The sequence below is a fragment of the Phocoena sinus genome, chromosome 7 (assembly GCF_008692025.1).
Source record: "Phocoena sinus isolate mPhoSin1 chromosome 7, mPhoSin1.pri, whole genome shotgun sequence".
In the NCBI taxonomy this organism is placed as follows: domain Eukaryota; kingdom Metazoa; phylum Chordata; class Mammalia; order Artiodactyla; family Phocoenidae; genus Phocoena; species Phocoena sinus.
The window spans coordinates 103,959,838-103,980,826 of record NC_045769.1 but is presented as its reverse complement, the minus strand read 5'-3'; the positions used below and the strand labels follow the sequence as shown (position 1 = coordinate 103,980,826).

General features: G+C 49.3%; 1 protein-coding gene across 2 annotated transcripts in view; it reads left to right on the top strand.

Moving 5' to 3' along the window:
- The first annotated feature begins 7,518 nt into the window (after positions 1-7,518).
- Positions 7,519-20,989, top strand: part of TFCP2L1 (transcription factor CP2 like 1) — a 58,911-nt gene continuing 45,440 nt past the window's right edge. Inside the window, exons 1-3 of one of the 2 annotated variants that reach the window (XM_032638680.1) lie at positions 7,519-7,657; positions 8,282-8,311; positions 11,181-11,332. In XM_032638680.1, coding sequence (XP_032494571.1) covers positions 7,596-7,657; positions 8,282-8,311; positions 11,181-11,332 — 244 coding nt within the window. In that variant the 5' untranslated portion in view covers positions 7,519-7,595. The remainder of the gene's footprint in view (positions 7,658-8,281; positions 8,312-11,180; positions 11,333-20,989) is intronic. The other variant, XM_032638681.1, reaches the window with a different exon arrangement.

Sequence of the window (20,989 nt, the reverse complement as noted above, 5' to 3'; positions counted from 1 at the left end):
TGGCAAAGGAACAAGGTATCAGAAGGCTGGGTTCCTGACACTGCAGAATTCCAGGCACTCATTACCTCTAGGACAGTTTCACAACCTGAGCCCTATTGACATTTTGTACCAGAGAATTCTTTGCTGTGGGGCCTGTCCTGTGCACGGTAGGGTGTTTAGCAGCAACCCTGGCCCCTACCCACAAGATGCACCCCACACCCTGAGTTGGGACAACCAGATATGTCTCTAGAGATTGCCATGTGTCCTCTGGGGGGCAAAGCCATCTTGGGTTGAGAGCCACTGCTCCGGACCAGTCTGTCCAATGGGAATATAATGCAAGCTACAGATTTAAATTTAAAATTTCTAGTAGTAGTCACATTTAAAAAAAGTAAAAATAAATGGGTGAAATTAATTTTAATAATATTGTGTATTTAACTCAACACAGTTGTCCCTTGCTATCTGCAGGGGTTTGGTTCCAGGAGCTCCGTAGATACCAAAATCCAAGGAGGCTCAAGCCCTTTACGGCTGCCCCTGCCCCCCTATCCCAGGGTTCCGCATCTGCGGATATCGAAGGCCAGCTGTATATTCAAAATATTATCATTTATCATATGATCAGTGTAAAAATTATTGATGGGCTACATTACATTCTGTTTTTCATATAAAATCTTTGAAACTGCTGTGTACTTTGCACTTTTGTTTATTTATTTATCTGTGGCTGCACCTTGTGGCTTGTGGGATCTTAGTTCCCTGACCAGGGATTGAACCTGAGCCCTTGGCAGTGAAAGTGCGGAGTCCTAACTGCTGGACCATCAGGGAATTCCTGTACTTTGTACTTCTTTTTTAAAATAAATTTATTTATTTATTTTTGGCTGCTTTGAGTCTTCGTTTCTGTGCACGGGCTTTCTCTAGTTGCAGCGAGCGGGGGCTACTCTGTTGTGGTGCGCGGGTTTCTCATTGCGGTGGCTTCTCTTGTTGTGGAGCATAGGCTCTAGGCGCGCAGGTTTCAGTAGTTGTGGCATATGGGCTCAGTAGTTGTGGCACACAGGCTTAGTTGCTCCAAGATATGTGGGATCTTCCCGGACATGGGATCAAACTCATGTCCCCTGCGTTGGCAGCCGGATGCTTAACCACTGTGCCACCAGGGAAGCCCCTGTGCACTTTTAATACATCTCAGTTAAGACTAGCCATATTTCTTTTTTGTTGTTTATCAATTTTTATATTGAAGTCTAGTTGATTTACAATGTTGTGTTAATTTCTGCTGTACAGCAAAGTGATTCAGTTACACGTATACATACATTGTTTTTTTTTAAATATGCTTTCCCATTGTGGTTTATCCCAGGATATTGAATAGAGTTCCCTGTGCTCTACAGTAGGACCTTGTTGTCTATCTATTCTCTATATAATAGTGTATATCTGCGAACCCCAAACTCCCACTCCACGCCTCCCCCAGTGCCCTCCACCTTGACAACCACCCGTCTGTTCTCAATGTCCGTGATTCTGTTTCTGTCTCGTAGACAGGTTCATTTGTAAGACTTGCCATGGTTCAGTTGCTCAGTGGCCGCGTGTGGTTCATTGGCGCCGTATCGGACAGTGTCAACGCTCTAGACTTTTACAACTTGCGGGAGAAATAAACCTCTATCTCATCTGAGCTGTCTTTATGTCGAGGTTGCTGTTACTTGCATCAGAATGTAATCCTAACTTGGACTTGGGGTTTTTTACCCACTGCACACTTTGGAACATTCGAGAAGGAGTGAACACTCAGATTGGTGATGTGCAGCAGGAAAGCTGACAGGGTTTAGGGAAGCTGGGAGCATCCTGAACGCTCTCTTGCTTAGTCCCCCCAACGGCTCCAAGACGCAGGCAGTGCCTTCATTCCGTAAACGAAGGCTCGGCTCGGAGAGCTCGGTCGGAGAGCATGGTCACGTCCAGCCCAGGTGTGCCCTCCCAGGCCGAGGCACTCAGAGCATAGCACTGGCTGGGTCCCTCTCTAGGACTGGCCACCAGCTGAGTCACTTTGCCAAGGTCCCTCCCTTCCCCAGGGGCAACCCGTGCCTGATGCTACTGGTCAGTGTGAGTATACAAAGACCTGACTTCCTTGTCCCATTTCTAGAAAACTCGGAGGGCCATTCCAGTCCCCGGGTCCCTTTAGGATCCATGGAGGTCTCATAGCTTAACTCGCCCGTCTGCCCACGTCTTCCCTCCTTCACCCCCACTGCCCACAGCTGCTGATCCCAAGAGCACTCCTCAGTAAATGTCCATTGCAACTCTGCAACAGAGAGGTTAAATGACTTGCCCAACGCAACACAGCCAGTCCACTCCCCAGAAGTCAGAGGTCACCTGGCCCCTTCTTACTCCCTGTGGCTCCCACTTTGTTGTCCCCCTAGAGAACCACACTTTCTCCTCCCTCGGCACCTTTGCACGTGCTGTTCCTCATGCCTGGAGAAACTCCTGCTGTTTTCTTTCATCTACAGAAATCTTACCTCCCTTGGAACCCAGCTCAGATTACCGGCCTCTCCTTCCCCAAGGAAGCCTGCCAGGATTATCCAGCTCTAAGATCTCTGGGCAGCCCCGGCAGCCCTAGTGTGGCCCCTGCAGCCTCCTTCGGACACATGCGTGCTCATGGGCGCCGCACAGCTCGGGAACAGTCCCCAGGAGGCACACTGATGAGCGGGATGGGGTGGAAGTCGGGGGGGCTAAACTTTTTGAATGTTGTGCGTAATTCTATGTTATTCCTAGAACATTAGTTAGTTGCATAATCGACAGTACTAGTGATTTTCCTATCGGAAGCGTCTCCCATTGTGGGATCTTAGTTCCCAGACCAGGGATGGAACCAGGGCCCCAACCGTGCGAGCACTGAGCCCCAACCACTGGGCTGCCAGGGAATTCCCTCCCACAGTGTTTCATGTCAGTTCAAGTCATTCACATTAGAAGAGCAGCTCCTAAGTAGCCTTTGTGTGAGGACCCCACGCCACGTGCAGGGGATGCATTTCCAAGGAGGACTTGGGCCCTGCCTAGAAGATTCCAGAGCCTGCTGGGGGCACAGACTCACAGAAGACTACTGCTTCCTCAGGAGGGCTGTCAGCTCCTGAGGGCCTTGGAGGCCCCCACCTCCCCCAGCTGTTGGGTGCACATGGGGTGAGGTGGGCCAAAACCCTGGGCACAGCTGCCCCACCCATGTCCTGGCCTAGGCTGGGGGCCGAGAGGCGGCACCGGCACAGGGCACCGAGTCCAGAGGCCTAAGGTCAGGAGGCTTGGGTTCAAATCTGGGATCTCAGTCCCCTCACCTTGGGCAGGTCGTTCCAGTGTTTGGAGCCTCCTGGGGTAATCGCAGCGAACCTTGCAGGGCTGTAGAGGAGGGAGTGCATTCGTGAAATTAATGCCTGTGTAGAGCCAGGGCTCAGCAGATGGGAGCTTCTGGTGTGTTCCCTGCCTGGGGCTTTGCCCCTCAGCGGGAGTCAGGGCCCGAGGTACAGTCAAGAGGGCCCCACAGGCCAGACACCAAGTGCAGGAGGGCTCCCGCCTGCCAGCACCAGGCCCATCCCATTCCCCCGCCTGGGCGGAGTGTACAGCAGCGGGGGTGGGCCTGGCCTCCAGCTGGAGGATGCTGCCCGCTCTGTATTTGCAACCCACTGTCCCCAAGCCTGTGGGCATAATAGGGCCCATGGGAGAGGCTCGCCCCAGGAGAACACCCCTGCCCACCAGCTCTGTGGGGCCCCAGGCCGCTCCTTAGGAGCAGACACACCTCTGATCCCAGCACGTTTGCCCAGCCTCATGTGAAGAAAGAAACGCAAGGCCTCAGGACAGGAATTTATGGTAACCAAAGAGCACAGGCCCTGAACGCTCAGCTCTGGCCTCGAAACCCAGCTGTGGCATTCAGATTCCTGAGCCTCAGTTTCCTCATCTGTGAGATGGGGTGATAAGCCTACTTCTCAGCATTGGCAAACTCCAGGGGATGGCGCCAGGCCTGGAACAGAGTAAAAGTCAATAGTCCTCCCTGGTGGTGCAGTGGTTAAGAACCCGCCTGCCAATGCAGGGGACACGGGTTCGATCCCAGGTCCGGGAAGCTCCCACATGCTGAGGAGCAACTAAGCTCGTGAGCCACAACTACTGAGCCTGCATGCCACAACTACTGAAGCCTGTGTGCCTAGAGCCCGTGCTCCACAACAAGAGAAGCCACCGCAATGAGAAGCCCACACACTGCAAGGAAGAGTAGCCCCCGCTCGCTGCAACTAGAGAAAGCCCGCACGCAGCAATGAAGACCAAACGCAGCCAAAAAAATAATAATAATAATAGTCCACCATAAGTGAACTGTGGACATTTACAAAATGAAAAGAGAGACTGATAGGCTATCGCCTGCACGTCTGTCTTCTCCTGACAGGACTGGGAGCCCCTGGGGCCCAGGTTGGTCTTAATTGGGCAACAATGACAAGTCACAGGCAGGGGTATGCATCCTTGTTCACACAGCATGACTCAGAGGCAGTCTCCAAGGGCATTGCCAATCCTACCCTCAGGAGAGTCAAAATCTGGGAATTCCCTGGTGGTCCAGTGGTTAGGACTCGGCCCTTTCACTGCCGAGGGCCTGGGTTCAATCCCTGGGCAGGGAACTAAGATCCCTCAAGCCGTGCAGCATCAACAGAAACAAGAGTCAAAATCTAGGAATGGGGCTTCCCTGGTGGCGCAGTGGTTGAGAGTCCACCTGCCAATGTAGGGGACGTGGGTTCGTGCCCTGGTCCAGGAGGATCCCACATGCCGCGGAGTGGCTGGGCCCAGTGAGCCGTGGCCACTGGGCCTGCGCGTCCGGAGCCTGTGCTCTGCAACGGGAGAGGCTGCAGCAGTGAGGGGCTGGTGTACCGCAAAAAAAAAAAAAAAAAAATCTAGGAATGGAGTGAAGGTCTGTAGTCACCTAAAGGGACAGAGAAGGCTGGTCATTCCTGAGAGGCTACGCTCACTGACCCTAAGTTTCATCACCACCTTGAAACTAAGCCTGATCACTCCCATTCACCAAAGGCAAGACTGAGGTTCAAAGGGTCCAGTAATCATCTCTCCGTTGGTATGAGACAAACCGTGTCACCTGTTCGTGGCTTAAAGCCGCATCTGTGTGTTTGCTCCCAGGGCTGCATTCTGGGCAGGGCTTGGTGGGTGGCTCATTTCTGCTCCATGCGGTGTCTGCTGGAGCAGATCCACTGGCCCAGCCAAGATGGCCCTTGCTGGTGGCCCGAATGGGTGGGGCCTGGTGGGCCTTGCTCTCCAGCGGGGTGGTTAGACTCTCCCCTCGGTGGTCCAGAGCTCCAGGAGAGCGTAGGCAGAAGCTGCCTGGCTTCCTAGGGCTGACTGGAACTGGAACACCTGTGTTCTACAGTCAAAGCAAGTCCCAGGACCACGCTGACGTGAGAGGCTGCATGCGGTCCATTTACCCCAATCCAGGCCCACACATCCTGACAAAGCCAGGTGGGAAAGCTGGATTTGAATCAGGGTCATCTCCTTCCCATGCTTCCCATGCCGTTTCTCCAGGCTTTTGCACAGGTTGCGTGCTCAGCTGGAGACCCTCGTCCAGACTTGATTTCACAGATCGGCCAAACTTCCGCCCATCCATCAGGAGACATCACACTACCTGGGAGACTTTTCCGAGCTCCAAAATCCTCCCGTGCATTCACAGGGCAGCCTCTACATCCTTGATCACACTGCACTGTCATTGCTGCTCACCCACCGGCCTCTCCAGTCAGAATGCAAGCTTGCACCTCGCACCCAGGGCCACACCTGGCACACGGCAGGTGCTCTGGGGGTATCTGCCCAGTGAGGGAATCCAGAAAAGGGCACGCTGTTTCTACACCACCTCAGAGCGCCTCCCACATGAACACCGGACTTGTCATGGACCCTCAGACGGAGCTTAGTGTTAAGGATGTTTATTTGGAGGTTCCCTTGAAATTAACACCCATGCAAGGGATGGGAAGGAAACAGGAGTTTATGAAGAAGGTCCCGTGACAGCTCTGACTGGCCCCACGGGGGATCCTAAGCCTACAATAGCCCATCAGCTGAGATGGCCAGACTTTGATATTTTGTGTGGGTAGTCATTGGGGTCACCCCAACAGGGGGTTACCTTGGGCAAGGAGGCTCTCAGCAACAGAGCCCCTGGGGCGGAAGGCTGAGGGCTGCCTGTTTGTAGTCCTGCCTGTGGCTGGTGCAACAAATCCATCCGTGAAGGGGGATCTGAGTGGCAGGAGAGCAGTGGGGAGGTGGTGGGCCCTCAGAGCTGCCCAGAGGAAGTGGGTTGCCAGTTGTGACCAGCGGCTACAGTGGGGCGGGGGGGACCTAGAGAGCAGAGTGAGGGAGGCTTTGACTCACCCCCATGCTTGGGGGAGCTGGGAGTTCTGGGCTGCGGTCTCCGGGGGACGTCATTTGCTCTGAATACCAGTCTGGGATAGAACGTGCAGCTCTTCTGCGCCAGGTGCTGGACCAACCTGGGGACGGGGTGGGGTGTGAATGTCACTCGGGTGTGGATCATGGCTCTTTGACCTCCACTCCGTCCTAACTGCCCCACCCCCATGACCCACTGCCCACACTCCTTCCAGACTGATCCTTCCAAAAGGCAGATCATACATGCAACTCCTCTGCTGAAAACACACTTAGAATAAAAGCCCAGCTGCTTCTTTGCCAGGGCCTGCCAGGCCCTCTTTGATCTGCCCCACTCACCGTGCCCACCTCACCTCCTAAGCTCTCTCCTGAGTCACCCAGCCCCAGGCCACGCCAAAGTAGGTCAGCCGCAGGGCCTTGCTTACTGTTGCCCTGCCTGGAACCACTTTCCCTCCGGATATTCACAGAAGCATTTCCTCTGAATCTATAAGGCCTCAGCTCAAGGTCGCGTCCTCCAGGAAGCCTTCTCTGATTACTCACTTGATGCATTTCTTTTTAAAAATATTTATTCAGCTAACATTTATTGAGCACTCACTATGTCCCAAGCACTTTTCTAGGCGGTGGGGATAAAACAGTGAATTAGAGTCCACAGCCTTGCCCTCTTGGAGACAGACAATCCATACACAAGCATACATTAAACAACAAAACGAAATACGATTTCTGAGAGTGTCACAGTGCTATGAAAAAGCAAGAGCAAGGTAAGGGGGCAGGCAGAGCAAGGTCGGGGTCCCTGACATCCAAGCTCACAGTGGCTCTCCCCAGCCGCGGTACCGCTCTGGGGACCCGCCCTGGGCACCCGCCCTGGGGCCGCGCGAATGGGCGCGCGGAGGAGGCGCGTCGGTGACACCGGGGCTGTGGTGATGGTTACCTGGGCCCCGCCCCGGGGGCCGGGATGGAGCCCGGGCCTCAGCCCCCGCCCGCGGCCGCGCCGCCCGCTCGCGGTCGCCGCCCTGGAGGCGCGCTCGCTCCCGGTGAGGACGCGCCCGTGCGGGTCACCAGGTGAGGCGGCCGCTGGAGCCATCTCCCGGCCGCGCGGCCTGGGGGCGGGTCCGGCTGAGGCCCCGCCCCCAGGGCAGTCCATAAATGCGCGGGGGCGGGCGGACCCAGCGGTTGGGAGCGCTGCTGGCAGGTGACCGAGAGAGGTCGGCGCGCCCCGCGTCCCGTCCGCCGCGCGCCTGGGTCGGGCCGGGCTCGGAGCCCCAGCCATGCTGTTCTGGCACACGCAGCCCGAGCACTACAACCAGCACAACTCCGGCAGCTACCTGCGGTAAGGGGCTTGGGCCGGGGTCTGCGGGCGGGGAGCGGGGCGGCCGGGCCAGGGGTCCCGAGCGCCCCCGCTGCTCCCCCGCCTCCCCGCTGTCTGCCCTTGGGGGACTGAGAGAGACCCGCCCAGAGTCCCGCCTGGGACCGACGGACCGACCCCAGCGGGAGCCGACGCTCAGAGTTGGGGACCCCCCCGGGAGGCGGGTTTGCGGAGCCTGGTGCCCGCGGAGGCTGCTTCCCCGACGACCCCGGCGGGTGCAGAGCGCGCATCTCTGGCCGCAGCCTCTCCGGGGCCGTCCGCCTCCCTGTCTCTCCTCTCCCCGCTCGCGTCGGAGAAGAGGAAACTTCCTGCCGTCGGTCTGGAGCCTGTCCCGGGGATTCTAGTTCCCTGCTCTTTGCCCCTCTCCGCCCGGTCCCTCTCCGAGCCTCGCGTCCTCTCCAGTGTCCTTGCTCCGGCCGAGGGGCGAGTGAGCGGCGAGCGCGGCCCTGCGCTGGGCCTCGCGGGCCGGCGGGGGCGGGCGGGGGCTTGGGAGGGACAGGGTCCCCCCTCCCACCAGGTGGTCTTGCGTGTGTAGGCCCGAGGCCCGCACATTGATTGCCCTTGATGGAAATCTTTCTTCTTCTGCAGGGATTTGACTAGTGCTCTTCAAAGGGAAAAGTAAGTCCTGCCTGTCTTGCAAAGTTTTCTCCCCTGTCCCCTTGAAGGAAGTGGCACCTCCGTTAGCTTCAGTTCCTGGAGGATTGTTTTTCCCTGTTGTGCAGCTGGCCGGGTACTAATGGGCGGTCATTTCACTTTCTGAACTCGCCTGAACCAGCTGTAGCCTGTCTTTATTTCCATCCTAGTCACAGTTTATGAAATGTGCCTAATTTAACCCAAAGGGCATTTGGTGTGAGCTCAGAGAAAGTGAATTGTGGGACCTAGGTGGGAAGTCGCTGGTACAGACTGCCCCACAGTGAGAGCCCGTCCTGCATGCTTCATTTTATTTTTATTTTTGGTCCCTAGAAGTTTCAAGTCAGATTTAGCAGTACAGGTGATTTGGAAGTCCTGGCTTTTGATAGATATTTGTCCAGTAGTCGTCCCCGAAGGCATCCCCATTTCAGAAGGCAAAGGAGTGATTGGGTTTATGTAATGTGTCTGCTGTGTTTTATCATGGGCCAGAGTGGTAGGGGATGGCAAAAGTCTAGGGTCTTAATTAAGGACTGATGGCTTCTCTGCAGACCATGGTGATGTCACCAGAGGGAGACTGCTCTGGGGGATGTTAAGCCCACCGGGAAAATTTTTTTTTTTTTTTTTTTTTTTTGCCATGCCTTGCGGCTCGCGGGGATCTTACTTCCCCGTGCCCCCTGCAGTGGAAGCGTGGAGTCCTAACCACTGGACTGCCAGGCAAGTCCCCTACTGGGCAGATGTTAATCCCTGGCAGAAGGCTGTGTCTATTCGCTTACTTGAAATGCTACAATGGGATACATTTATTGTACTGCACCATGCAGTTTTAGGTGTGATTTTGCCTGAATTTTATAGTTTGTGGCCATTCGGTATGTTGCCATATATTAGAAATAAGTTTGGAGGTGACCCTGAGTGGAGAAGTGAGTGTATTTAAAACTTCCTGGATACCGAAAATGTCATCCTTTTAGGGAATAATTCTCCTCTTGGGCGGGAGGTGCCCCTGCTCTGGAGATGGGACTTTGGGGAGTACCTTTTAGGAGTTTGGTATTGCATTCAGCGTGGTGAGGTGGGGTGCGAGTTGGGGTGAAAGGTGCCATAAAGCCATATGGGCTTCTGGGGTCGTTTGGGGAGCATGGATTAAAAAGCATGTTGGTCCACACTCTTTTTTTTTTTTTGGCCGCGCCTAGCAGCATGCGGGATCTTAGTTCCCCGACCAGGGATTGAACCCACGCCCCCTGCAGTGGAAGTGCAGAGTCCTAACCACTGGACAGCCAGGGAGGTCCCCACACTCTATTTTAATTTCACTTCTTGGAAGCTGGGGTGTTCACCCTTGGAGAGGTTGACCTCGGTGAACGCCAAGGTGAGGGTCAGTGGATATGCCTCTGGTCCCCCTGGCTCTAGAGCGAAGGTCTTGTCCTTTTGTTTAGTTTGTGCATTTTCTTTTTGGTCCTCTCCTCACTGAGCGGCACCTCTGCAAGTTGTCTCACCTTCCCAGGTAGTGGCCTGTACTCCCTTCTTCCCTCCTTCTGTTTCATGTCCTGGTGACTTTATTCCTCAGCAAATAAGGATGCCAGGCTTGAAACAAGTTACTGTTGAGTGATGGCTCTTACCCACCCTCCTCCCCTGCATCCCTCCCTTTTTTTAAATTTAAAGGCACCAGCCCATGGATTATTAACTTAACGTGGTCTGGGCAAACACAAAATTATGCAATCGCCCGGGGAGCACGCCTGCCTGCTTCTCCCCTGTTCCTAGATAACCTCTTGGGCTGGGAGTGTGCCCCGGTCCGGGCAAAGGAAGGTGTGGGGTGGGAAAGCCAGGGCTGTGGATGGTGGCAGGGGTGGCCCCCCACAGGGGAGGTTTTGCACGTGAGCCCCAAGCCAGACTTTTCCTTCTGAGAGTTGTTGCGACGTGTTGGGGTGTGTGCCGGGTCTGTGTTTTAGAGCTCCTCGTTTGTGGTGCTGTATGAGGAGCAGATTATACCAGTGACTCTGCTGTTTATGTAGTGAAGTGGGGTCAGTGAATCTGATTCAGAGCCCAGGATGCTCCCAGGGTAGAGGGTTATTAAGATAAGGGCACGGGCACTTTTTTGGCATGGGTGTCCGTGCCATAATCTGTTCATAATCCAGAGAGCTTAACCAAGTCTCTCCTGCTTTCAGGTCCTTCATGTTCTCAAGGATTTCTATTTTCCTTGGGAAGGCACTTAAGAAATACATCCAGAAACAAGTTATCCAGTCCTAGGCTGATGTGAGGCTGGTTTTTTGGATCTGACGGGGATTTTTGTTTAGAGGTGGAGGAAAAGAATCTTTGAGCATCGCAGTATTTTCCATTTGGATAAGAAAACTGCACAGAAACCAAGGTCCTTCTTGTTTTGCGTTTAGGAGATATTAGTATGACCCTTAAAATAGGGCTTATGGGCCCGTTGTCCTTTTTTTTTAGAAGGGTGGAGGGTTGTCTCAGTTTGGGTGGGTGAAGCAGTTTCTCCATTTGCATGGTTTACAGAGTCCGGAGGACAGGAAATTGTCTTGGTCTGAGCAGTGGCCAATAACTGGAACAGTTTATTTAAAAAGATTAAAAATTTTGTTCGGGCTCTCATTCTAAAAGCCAGACTCTTGTGGATGGCAACCAGGCGGCATCTGAATAAATCTCTCGAAGGTCTTGGCGTGAAAGTAGAATCATCCAGGATTGGTCTCCCTCATTGGAAAAGCATCTTAGAGTATCTGTGACACGCGGTGTGGTAGGCTGAACCCGCTTGCTGCACCACGCTGGGCTGCGTTGCCCTTGACACCAGGGTTGGCCACTTGGCCCTGTCTTTGCGAATGGGCTCCGGGGACCCTGCTCCTGACCCCTCCCTCCTGTGTTGCAGCGACGTCCTCGCCCTGCCCATCTTCAAGCAGGAGGAGCCCCAGCTGTCCCCCGAGAACGAGGCCCGTCTGCCACCCCTGCAGTATGTGCTGTGTGCCGCCACGTCCCCAGCTGTGAAGCTGCACGAAGAGACTTTGACCTACCTCAACCAAGGTAGTCCTGGAGCACCGGGCCAGGGTGGAGCCTGGGGGCCGGGGAGACCGCCCAGGAGTGGGGAGTTGACCTGAATGACCCATTTGGGCCTGTTACCTTGTCAGGGTGGGAGAGTTGGGGTTCGGGAAAGGAGCTCTGGTGTCCTAGCTGTGAGACTTCTGAGCCTCGGTGTTTTCATCTGAGAAATGGACACATCAGCTATGTTTCACTCAGGCCAAATGAGTGAAGGTTCACATTCCTCATATGGGCCCTCCAGGGAGCAGATGATCCTCAGTGATTGGCAACCATACTTATAATTACTACTTTGAGCACCTTTGGTAATTACTACTTGCCTTCCCGGACGTAGATTGAGCACCTTTGGTATACAAGGTCAGCTGCCCTTTCTGGAGCCGCACCCGGCAGTGATGGGAAGGCCCATCCTAACGCGGCCCAGAGGCCGGATTCCACACGTGCCAGGCAGGAGCCCTTTGTGGCGATGGGGACAGGCGTGTCCTGGGAGAAATGGCACGGGCGTTTGACTTTGCTTTCCAGCCCCAGGGCTTCCCAGCTCTTTGACTTTTCCTCTGAGCCTCAGTGTGTTCACGTGTGACACGAGAAGCGTCATTTTGTGAGGTTTGAGAGGATGAAGGCGTGTGAAGTGCCTGTTCCATTTCTGATGTCCTTTATCAGGACCCGTGGGCCAGTGGCCTAACCGATGGTGTTTTTGTGGTTTCTGTATGCTGTGTGCCTGTGTTTATTGCCCTTCCCCTCTGGGTCACCTCAGACGCCCTGGCACGCAGCGGATTAGTTGCCCCGTGTTTAAAGTGAGCAGAGCCGAGGGGCAGGGGGATGCAGTACTTTCTGGAAGGGCAGGGGATGACAGTGTGGTTGCAGTTTATCTTCCACGGGCGGCCTCCTTTCTGCAGAACTCTGGCTTCCCCATGTGGGGAGCCAGCCGGGGGCGGAAGTCCAGCCTGACCATCAGGCTTACCTCTGACAGCTCAACTGGCCAGCTTCTGGGCCAGGGACCAGCTCAGAATCAGCAGGTGACTCGGCGTCGGCCTACGGACGTGGCCAGGGCAAGGGCATTGCTTATCCCTGTGGGTGGCTCTGGGGCCTCAGCTGGTCGCCAAGCCAAGCTCAGTCGGCTCTCGGGTGCCTGGCTCAGGCCCTGAGATCTGTGTTCCATTTGCTGAGGCTGGTGACCCGCCGACGGCAGGTGAGCTGGCCGTGTGGAAGAATGCCTCTGTGTGTCTGTGCTTGTTTGCGGAATGGCTTTGGCCATTTTCCTTTCTCTTTCACGGAAGGTCAAACGCTACCAACCTGTATATCTTGGAGCAGTGGTTTTCCCCTCCGGGCCTCTGCTCTCTTGCCTAAGTGCAGCATGAAGAAACTGGGTGAGGTTTACAGAGAGCTGAGGTCAGGGGTGGTTCTTGTTCCTGGCCCATCCTGGGGTCAGAGGCCCAGCCGCTGGCCCAGCGCGCCCGCCTCCCCCCTCCCCCATTTCTAAGGCCTTTGACTGCCCCACCTACCTTCTCTCCACCCCATCCCTCCTTTCTTTCAGTCAACTTTCAACAACGTTTGGCAGTCAACACACTAGGTCTTTTTAACAGAGTTATCCTTTGCTAATATAGAGAAGATAAAAGAGGCAGAAAGAGTTGCCCCTGTGTTAATTTAGTGTATTTGCTTTAGGTCTTTTTAGTGTATTTGCTTTAGGTCTTTCTTTTTTTTAAAAATATGTTTCTAAAATAAATTTATTTATTTTTATTTTTGGCTACGGTGGGTCTTCATTGCTGCACGCGGGCTGCGGCGAGTGGGGGCTACTCTTCGTTGCGGTGCGCCGGTGTCTCACTGCGGTGGCTTCTCTTGTTGCAGAGCACGGGCTCTAGGCGCGTGGGCTCAGTAGTTGTGGCTCGTAAGCTCTAGAGCACAGGCTCAGTCAGTGGTTGTGGCGCACAGGCTTAGTTGCTCTGCAGCACGTGGGATCTTCCCAGACCAGGAATTGAACCTGTGTCCCCTGCATTGGCAGGCGGATTCTTAACCACTGCGCCACCAGGGAAGTCCCCACAGGGCTTAAACTAGCATTTAAATGTAACCTCATTGCTAGTATGGTTGAATATTTAAAATATATTTATTGGTCTTTTAAATTTCTCCATCAGTTAAATTCATGTTCTTTGCACATTTCTTATTGGGATGGTTCCATCTCACGGGTTGTAAGAGCATACCCTAAATGAAGGATATTAACCTTTTAGCTGCCGTATATTGGAAACAATTTTTTCCCTGACCATTTAACCGTATTTATTTTGTGATAACTATATTTATGGTGTGAGATGTATGTCATGGATAGAGATTGACTTTCAACATCTATTGTCAAGTCTTTCAGTTTTCTAAAATGATTTTCCTTTTATGTTTAGAATGCCTGCCCACCCCAAAATCAGCTTAGTGGTTTCCTAAAGTTCATGTAATGGTTTCTAAATTTTAACATTGCAGTGTGCTTGGGATTCTTTTGGAAACGATAATTAGTCATTTAATGATGATTTTGGATTATTACTATATAAAATATATGTATTTCATTTTTCTCCCAGCTTTACCAGTGGGATTTATACTTTCATACGTTACATTTGGAGTTTGTGATGTGATGTAAAAGTCTAAGTTTACTTATTTTTCTAAATAGTTGACCTACTAGTTAATGCCTAGTTTACCTCTTATTCTCACTGGTTTAAATGCCACTTTCGAAACATTTAAAAAGCCATATTCTAAACCATGGGTCCAGAAACAGATGTGTAGATGTTTGTCCTGTACACCGGATTGTTGCCCCATTTCTAGTTGAACTAATTGTAGCTTGGAAGTATGTTTCCCTTTTTGGGAGTAGAAGTTCCTTTTATCATTCTTCTTAACCTTTCTCAGTCACCTATTCTTACAGATGGATTTTACAACCATTGAACCTTCCTTCTATACTTTTTAAAACAATATTTATGAGATCATATACTTTATAAAGTTGTTTCTTACTTTTATTAAACTATTCTTGTAATATTTTCTATTATAAAACCTCTTAGACATCATTTAAAATGTCTGCGTAATAGTTCACTATTTTCTTTTATTATTTAGGACTGATTATTGTCTTAACGGCTGGGATGAAATATACAAGGTAATTACTTGAGTGTCTGTCTCCCATAATAGAATGGAAGCTCTGTGAGGGCAGAGCCATGTCTATGTTTTTAACATTATATCCCAAGTGTTAAGCTTGGTGCCTTGATAGTAGATGCTCTGTAAATATTCAGAAAATTTAAAAATAAGCATGATTTATTTTATTTCCATTTCACCTTTCTCTCTCTTCCCCTCTCTCTCTTTTTTTTTGTTGCTATTATCAGTAATGCTGTACTTGATATCTTTTTCAATGTACCTTATTTAAAGTAGCTTCTATGCCTATGTCATATGACAAATGAGCATCAGTTTAAAAGAAAAGGAGCTTTGACATATCAGTCAACAGTCAAAACCTTTCTGTTTAATTAAAAAGTTTGCTATTAAGTGTTTAATGTTTATTGCGTTGGCTCTATGATGTTTAGGGCACTATTTCTCTGAGGCCATCCCATGTCTTCTTTCTTGTAATGATGTGTTTAAGGTTCTCCAAAGACATGGAAGGGATGCTGGATCTGTAAACGAGAAAGTCATTTAAACCATTGGATGCTCATTTTTCAGTGCAGTGTCAGACCAGTGCCCTCACATCATGGCTTGGATAAGTAAGGTGTGTTCCTTGTGGGTGTCTTATCACCAAGCCCAACGGCTAGTTTTGGATACAGTGAAAATGGTTTGAGAACCAAACTACGTGCTCTTCCCCTGAAATGGAGTCCTAAGGTGAAGGGGTAGACAGCTGTTGAATGGAGGTCTTCAAACTCCCAGGCCAATCTCTTTGTCAGTGGCCGAAGGTCACTGTGGAGACATGTTTCCTGAAGGCTGGAGCCAGAGGCAAGGGATGAAGTAGGTAAGGTGGTGGGAGAGTCAGGGAGATCAGAAGAAAGAGGACCCCAGGCAATCTGTGTAGGCAATTCTGGCTTTGAGATAAGAACAGCTTTGCAAGAATGGCTTGTTATGGAGAAAACTTTGGAATTTCCTACCAAAGCAACTCTTCCATCTTAAATATGGTGATGGATTTTTCCAACAGTCTTATGTTCATTCATTCATGGAATAAAACTTCCTGTCCATTGGAAAGAGAGGATGGTTCAGGGAGAGAGAGAAAAGCCACGTGCAAAGGCAAGAACGGGTAGGGTGTGGGTGCAGTTAAAGCACACCGTTTATGAAGGATCCTAAGCAATTCAGTATGACTAGGGTTTGGAACATGAGGAAGAGTATGAATGTATATGGCTGTAGAGGTAGACCAGATAGCCAGGATCTCCCGCTGCCTTGCTGAGGCTGAGCTATTGGGCAGTCCTCTCTGGGTACGTCCTTTAGACAACCTCCCAGTGCTTCCAACTCCTCATGTGTAAAAGGAAGGAAATAGAATCCCTACGAAGTACGTGCTACTATGTAGCTAAAATAAGTTAATGCAGGAAGAGCACTGAAAACAGTGTGTGGCACTTTATATGAACTCACATATTAGCTCTTATTAATAGTAAAGTGTATACATGTTTCCCCTAGTCCTATTAGGAAGTTAACATGGCCATGAAATTGGGACCTTGATGTATTTTATTTTATTTTATTTTTTGCTACTTTAATCCTTTCTTTTCCTAATTGAAAGATTAACACAAGGTTGGTTCTAGAACTAAGAATTGTACCTCTTAGAACTGAAAGGTGGTAGCTTTGGAATAGGTTAAAGGTAGGAAGGCCTGCTGACCTTTTCTGTTAGTTCTTCATTCACTGTACAACCAGATAATAGACGTAACCTGCAGGAGACATTCCTATGCAGGATGTTAAAATACTGTCTTTAAAATTGTGATCACAGGGGCTTCCCTGGTGGCGCAGTGGTTGAGAGTCTGCCTGCTGATGCAGGGGACACAGGTTCGTGCCCCGGTCCAGGAGGATCCCACATGCTGCGGAGCAGCTGGGCCCGTGGGCCATGGCCGCTGAGCCTGCGCGTCCGGAGCCTGTGCTCCGTAACGGGAGAGGCCACAACAGTGAGAGGCCCGCGTACTGCAAAAAAAAAAAAAAAATTGTGATCACAGAAAGCGCTGGACCCCTACAAGATGTGAGTTGTTGTGTTAGGGATTACTCTAATTGCAAGGTGAGGACCCTAGCCTTTAGAATTCCCAAAGCACTTTATGGTATTCTTTTTTTTTTTTTTTTAATTTATTTATTTATTTTGGCTGCACAGGGTCTTAGTTGCAGTGTGAGGGATCTCTAGTTGCGGCACACGGGATCTAGCTCCCTGACTAGGGATCGAAACCGGCCCCCATGCATTGGGAGCACAGAGTCTTAACCACTGGACCACCAGGGTAGTCCCTGGTATTCTCTTTTGAGTAATTCCCCTAAAATGTATTATTCTCATTTTACAGGCCGGGAGGGGTGAAATCTGGCACGCTTGGGGAGAGTGGTTGAGCATTGATGTGACCGTAAAGGGAATTCTGGGAGGGGCAGGCACCCACTTTTCCTAGGGCTCCCTACAGGCAGGATTCTAGGCTGGCACTTCCAGGGGCCATGCCTGCCGCCTGGAACGCCTGGTGCAGCTCTGAGGGGCCGCGTAGGAGCCTTGCAGGGAAGAAGGCCAGGAAGGAGCCGAAATGGAGCCGGGAGAAAATGCTTCCTTGAACAACACCCAAAACCCTACAGTTTCTCCTACTCCACCCCCCCCCCCCATGCCTCCGCCCACCGTGACCTGAGGGAATGGGCAGGAGATAAGAACTCCCAGCGGGAAGTCTTGTTTTCCCAGAACCTAGAACTGAGGCAGCTTCTGCTCTAGGGGGATCACTTAACCTCTAAAATCCTCCGGCTCCTCACCTGTGGAATTGAGCTGGGTAGCATTTTGTGCGTTGCCTTGAAAATTAAGTGAAGAACAAATGTCTGGCAAATGGTACGCCACATAGTTTCTCCTCTCCCCAATTATATCAGTGACTTTGAATTTAAGGAATGAGGCAAAAGATTAGTTACTTTGTTTGTTATCCTTCCTCCTTAGCTGAAGTTTTCTTTCCAGATTAATTTTTAGCCTGAAGTTTGGGAATATAAACTGAGGAAACCAAATGACGCTTACATACATTACTTTTTTTTTTTTTTTAATGCTTTCTCCCTTATTGTTTGAGTGTAAAAGTAGCACATAGTTCTTGTTAAACAGAACAGCCAAACAGTACAGAAATTTGTACTCTAAAAAGTTTCCCATAATCCCACTTCCCAAATTTTTCTTAGTCATACATTAAATGTATGTCTAATTATATAGACGCACACACATACGCACTTATAGGAATGTGTGTCTCTGTAAGAGAAATGAGATACTATTATGTGTACTGTTTTAGCAACTTGGTTCCCCCCCCCCCCCGCCCCCCGCCACCAAACAGTGTATCCTCAAAGTCTTTCCATGTGAGTACATTAAGAACAAACAAACAAAAAAGCTGATCTTTACTGGTTACATTGTGATCCATTGTATGGATGTTGTGTAATTTGTTCTCTTGAGGAACATTAGGCTTGTTTCCCTTTTTTTCATAATTACACCCAGCACTCCAGTGATCATCCATGTACATATATCTTTGTGCTTAAACAGGAGTGAGAATATCTGTAGAATAAATATCTAGAAATAGAATGGCCGGCACAACATTTTGATAGCATCTGCCATATTGCCATGCAATAGAGTCAATGGAGTTGCACCAATTTGTAGTTTTACGAACAACAACTATCTGAATAATTGTTTATTTCCTCCTCATTCACCATTGCTCTTCCATCCCTACACACCTGGAACATAAACTCCCAGAGGGCAGAGACCTGGGTATCTTGTTCACTGCTAGTCCTAATACAGTGCCTGGCTCACAGAACCTCTTTGAATGAATGGAGAATGTCTATTTTTCTATCCTTTTGCCAACACTTTTTAACCTTTGGTAATTAGTGGGGAAAATATAAGGTATTCCTCAATACTTTCCTCACTTCCTCAATGATGCTGAATATTTTTTCATATTTGATTTGATTGTTTCTATGCTTTTTTGCCTTTCATCTGATTTACCCATTTTTCAAGTGGGAGTTTTCATCCTTTTTTATTTATTTGTAAGGGCTCTTTGCCTATGTGGGATAATGTGTTAGAAATACTTTCCCACGCTTTCATATATTTTATTCATTTTTCTTTCATTTGTTTGCTTGTTCTTTATTTTACATAATAAAAGTTTTAATAAATTTTTATGTGATCAGGCGTATTGGATTTTAATGTTTCACATCCCATTTGGGGAAGGCCTTCTCCACTTTAAGATCTTAATAGTATTCACCTGTTTTTCTTTATTTTTAAATTAAAGAAAAATTTTTTTTAATTAAAAAAAATTTTTGGCCACACTGTGTGGCTTGCAGGATCATAGTTCCCTGACCAGGGATTGAACCCCAGTCCCAGCAATGAGAGCGCCGAGTCCTAACTACTGGACCTCCAGGGAATTCCTTTTTTAAAAAAATTAAAAAAAAATTTTTTTATTCACTTGTTTTTTAGAAATGTTGTCCTCCCCCCCCGACCCCCAAACCTGAGTCTTTCATACTTTGGCACTTGTTTTGGTATGGAAGGAATGAGGTGGGAATCCAACTCTGTTACTTTCCAAATGACCATCATATTGCCCCAAAGTAACTTATTGAACAGGGAACTTTCATTTGGTAGAATATGCAGCCATAAAAAGCATGAAGTAGATCCTTATGTATATCCATGAAGGATATCCAGCATGTGCTATTAAATTAACAAAACAAAACAAAACAAAACAAACTTTCTCTTTGTTGGTAACACCAATTAGGATAATGCTGTTAATTATCCGTTCTTAGAAACTTGGTGGCAGATTGAAAGCCAGGAATTTTGGAGCTGGATACACCCATGTTTCAATTCCTGGCTCTCTGTTCTTTCCCAAGTTACCGAACCTGTCAACTGTGTTTTCTGTAAAATACAGAACAACTTCAGGTGTTGTCTTGAAAATTAACTGAGGTATTGGTTATTGTTGTTTGTTTTTGCTGTGCCAGGATACTTTATTTTGGCTCCATAAAATTTGGAAATGTTTCTTCAGCAAAGGATTTTATAAACCACACAACAAAGCTTAAATAAAAAACCCAGAAATTAAGGAACAAATGTTTTCCCAGATGTCAACTCCTCATAATTCATTTATGAATTCATCAGCTAATAAAAATACTAAGAAGTGAGCTGGGGTTTTGGTTTTGATTTGATTTTTTTATTTCTTTGTTTTTTTTTTAAATAATGTTTTTCTTTTTTTTAACATATATATTTTTAAATTAATTAATTAATTTTATTTTTGGCCGCGTTGGGTCTTCGTTGCTGCTCACAGGCTTTCTCTAGTTGCAGCGCACGGGGGTTACTCTTCATTGCAGTGCGTGGGCTTCTCATTGTGGTGGCTTTTCTTATTGCGGAGCACAGGCTGTAGGCGCGCGGGCTTCAGTGGTTGTGGCACGAGGGCTCAGTAGTTGTGGCTCATGGGCTCTGGAGCGCAGGCTCAGTAGTTGTGGCACAGGGGCTTAGTTGCTCCACGGCATATGGGATCTTCCCGGACCAAGGCTCGAACCCGTGTCCCCTGCATTAGCAGGTGGATTCTTAACCACTGTGCCACCAGGGAAGTCCCTATTTCTTTGTTTTTAAGACCAACATTTATTGAAATAAATAGGAACTTCCTTGTACAGATTTCTTATCACAGCTCAGCATAGAGAAATGATTTTTAATGTTTCCAAGGTCTCCTGGTCGTGTCACATGTCAGTTATGCTTTAAGCAATGGTGGACTATTTAATTAAATTAAGATAGAATACTTAGTCTAATTCCACGGGGTCCAATGAACTAGGAATGACATATTCTTAAGAATTATGTAAGGGGATTTCCCTGGTGGTCCAATGGTTAGGACTCGGTGCTCTCACTACCAGGGCCCCAGGTTCCATCCTTGGTCAGGGAACGGAGATCCTGCAAGCTGTGTGGTACAGAAAAAAAAAAAAAAAAAAATTATGTTAAAAATTAAAGAAAACCAGACAGCTCAAGGTAAGGAATTTAACGCTTTTCTATGTATGGGAAGATGCAAGAGTCTGGGCTGATTGAAATCATTCCTTTGGTATGCACCTTAGCTACCTAGGGTCAGTATCCTATACTTTCTCACCCTGAGTCTCCTCGGGGTGCATCACTGCGGGGGGTGACTGCAGCGGCTGAGGCTGCAACATCCTTTGTTCACTGATGGCAGGCAACATTTCTTCATAGACCTCCAGAAACACTATATTAGAAATTATAATATGAGAACAAATGCAGCATCCGTGAAGCAACACATTAAATAGAGTTAGCCTCCATCAGGATTAATTTAAAGAGAAGACACATCCTCTGTCCTGCCGTGCTGGTATGTGTTCAGAGGTTGGCTGCTGTAAATCTGAATCCAGCCTCCACATTACCCTGAATCATTGTGCTTTTCCTTTTGCTCCCCTGGGGACCTGATGACGCAGGGATGTCCCAATCTGTTTTCAATGGAGGTTTTATTATTTTTCAGGCATTGTGAGGCCAAAAGATAAGGAGACATTACCATGAAAAAGACAGTTTGT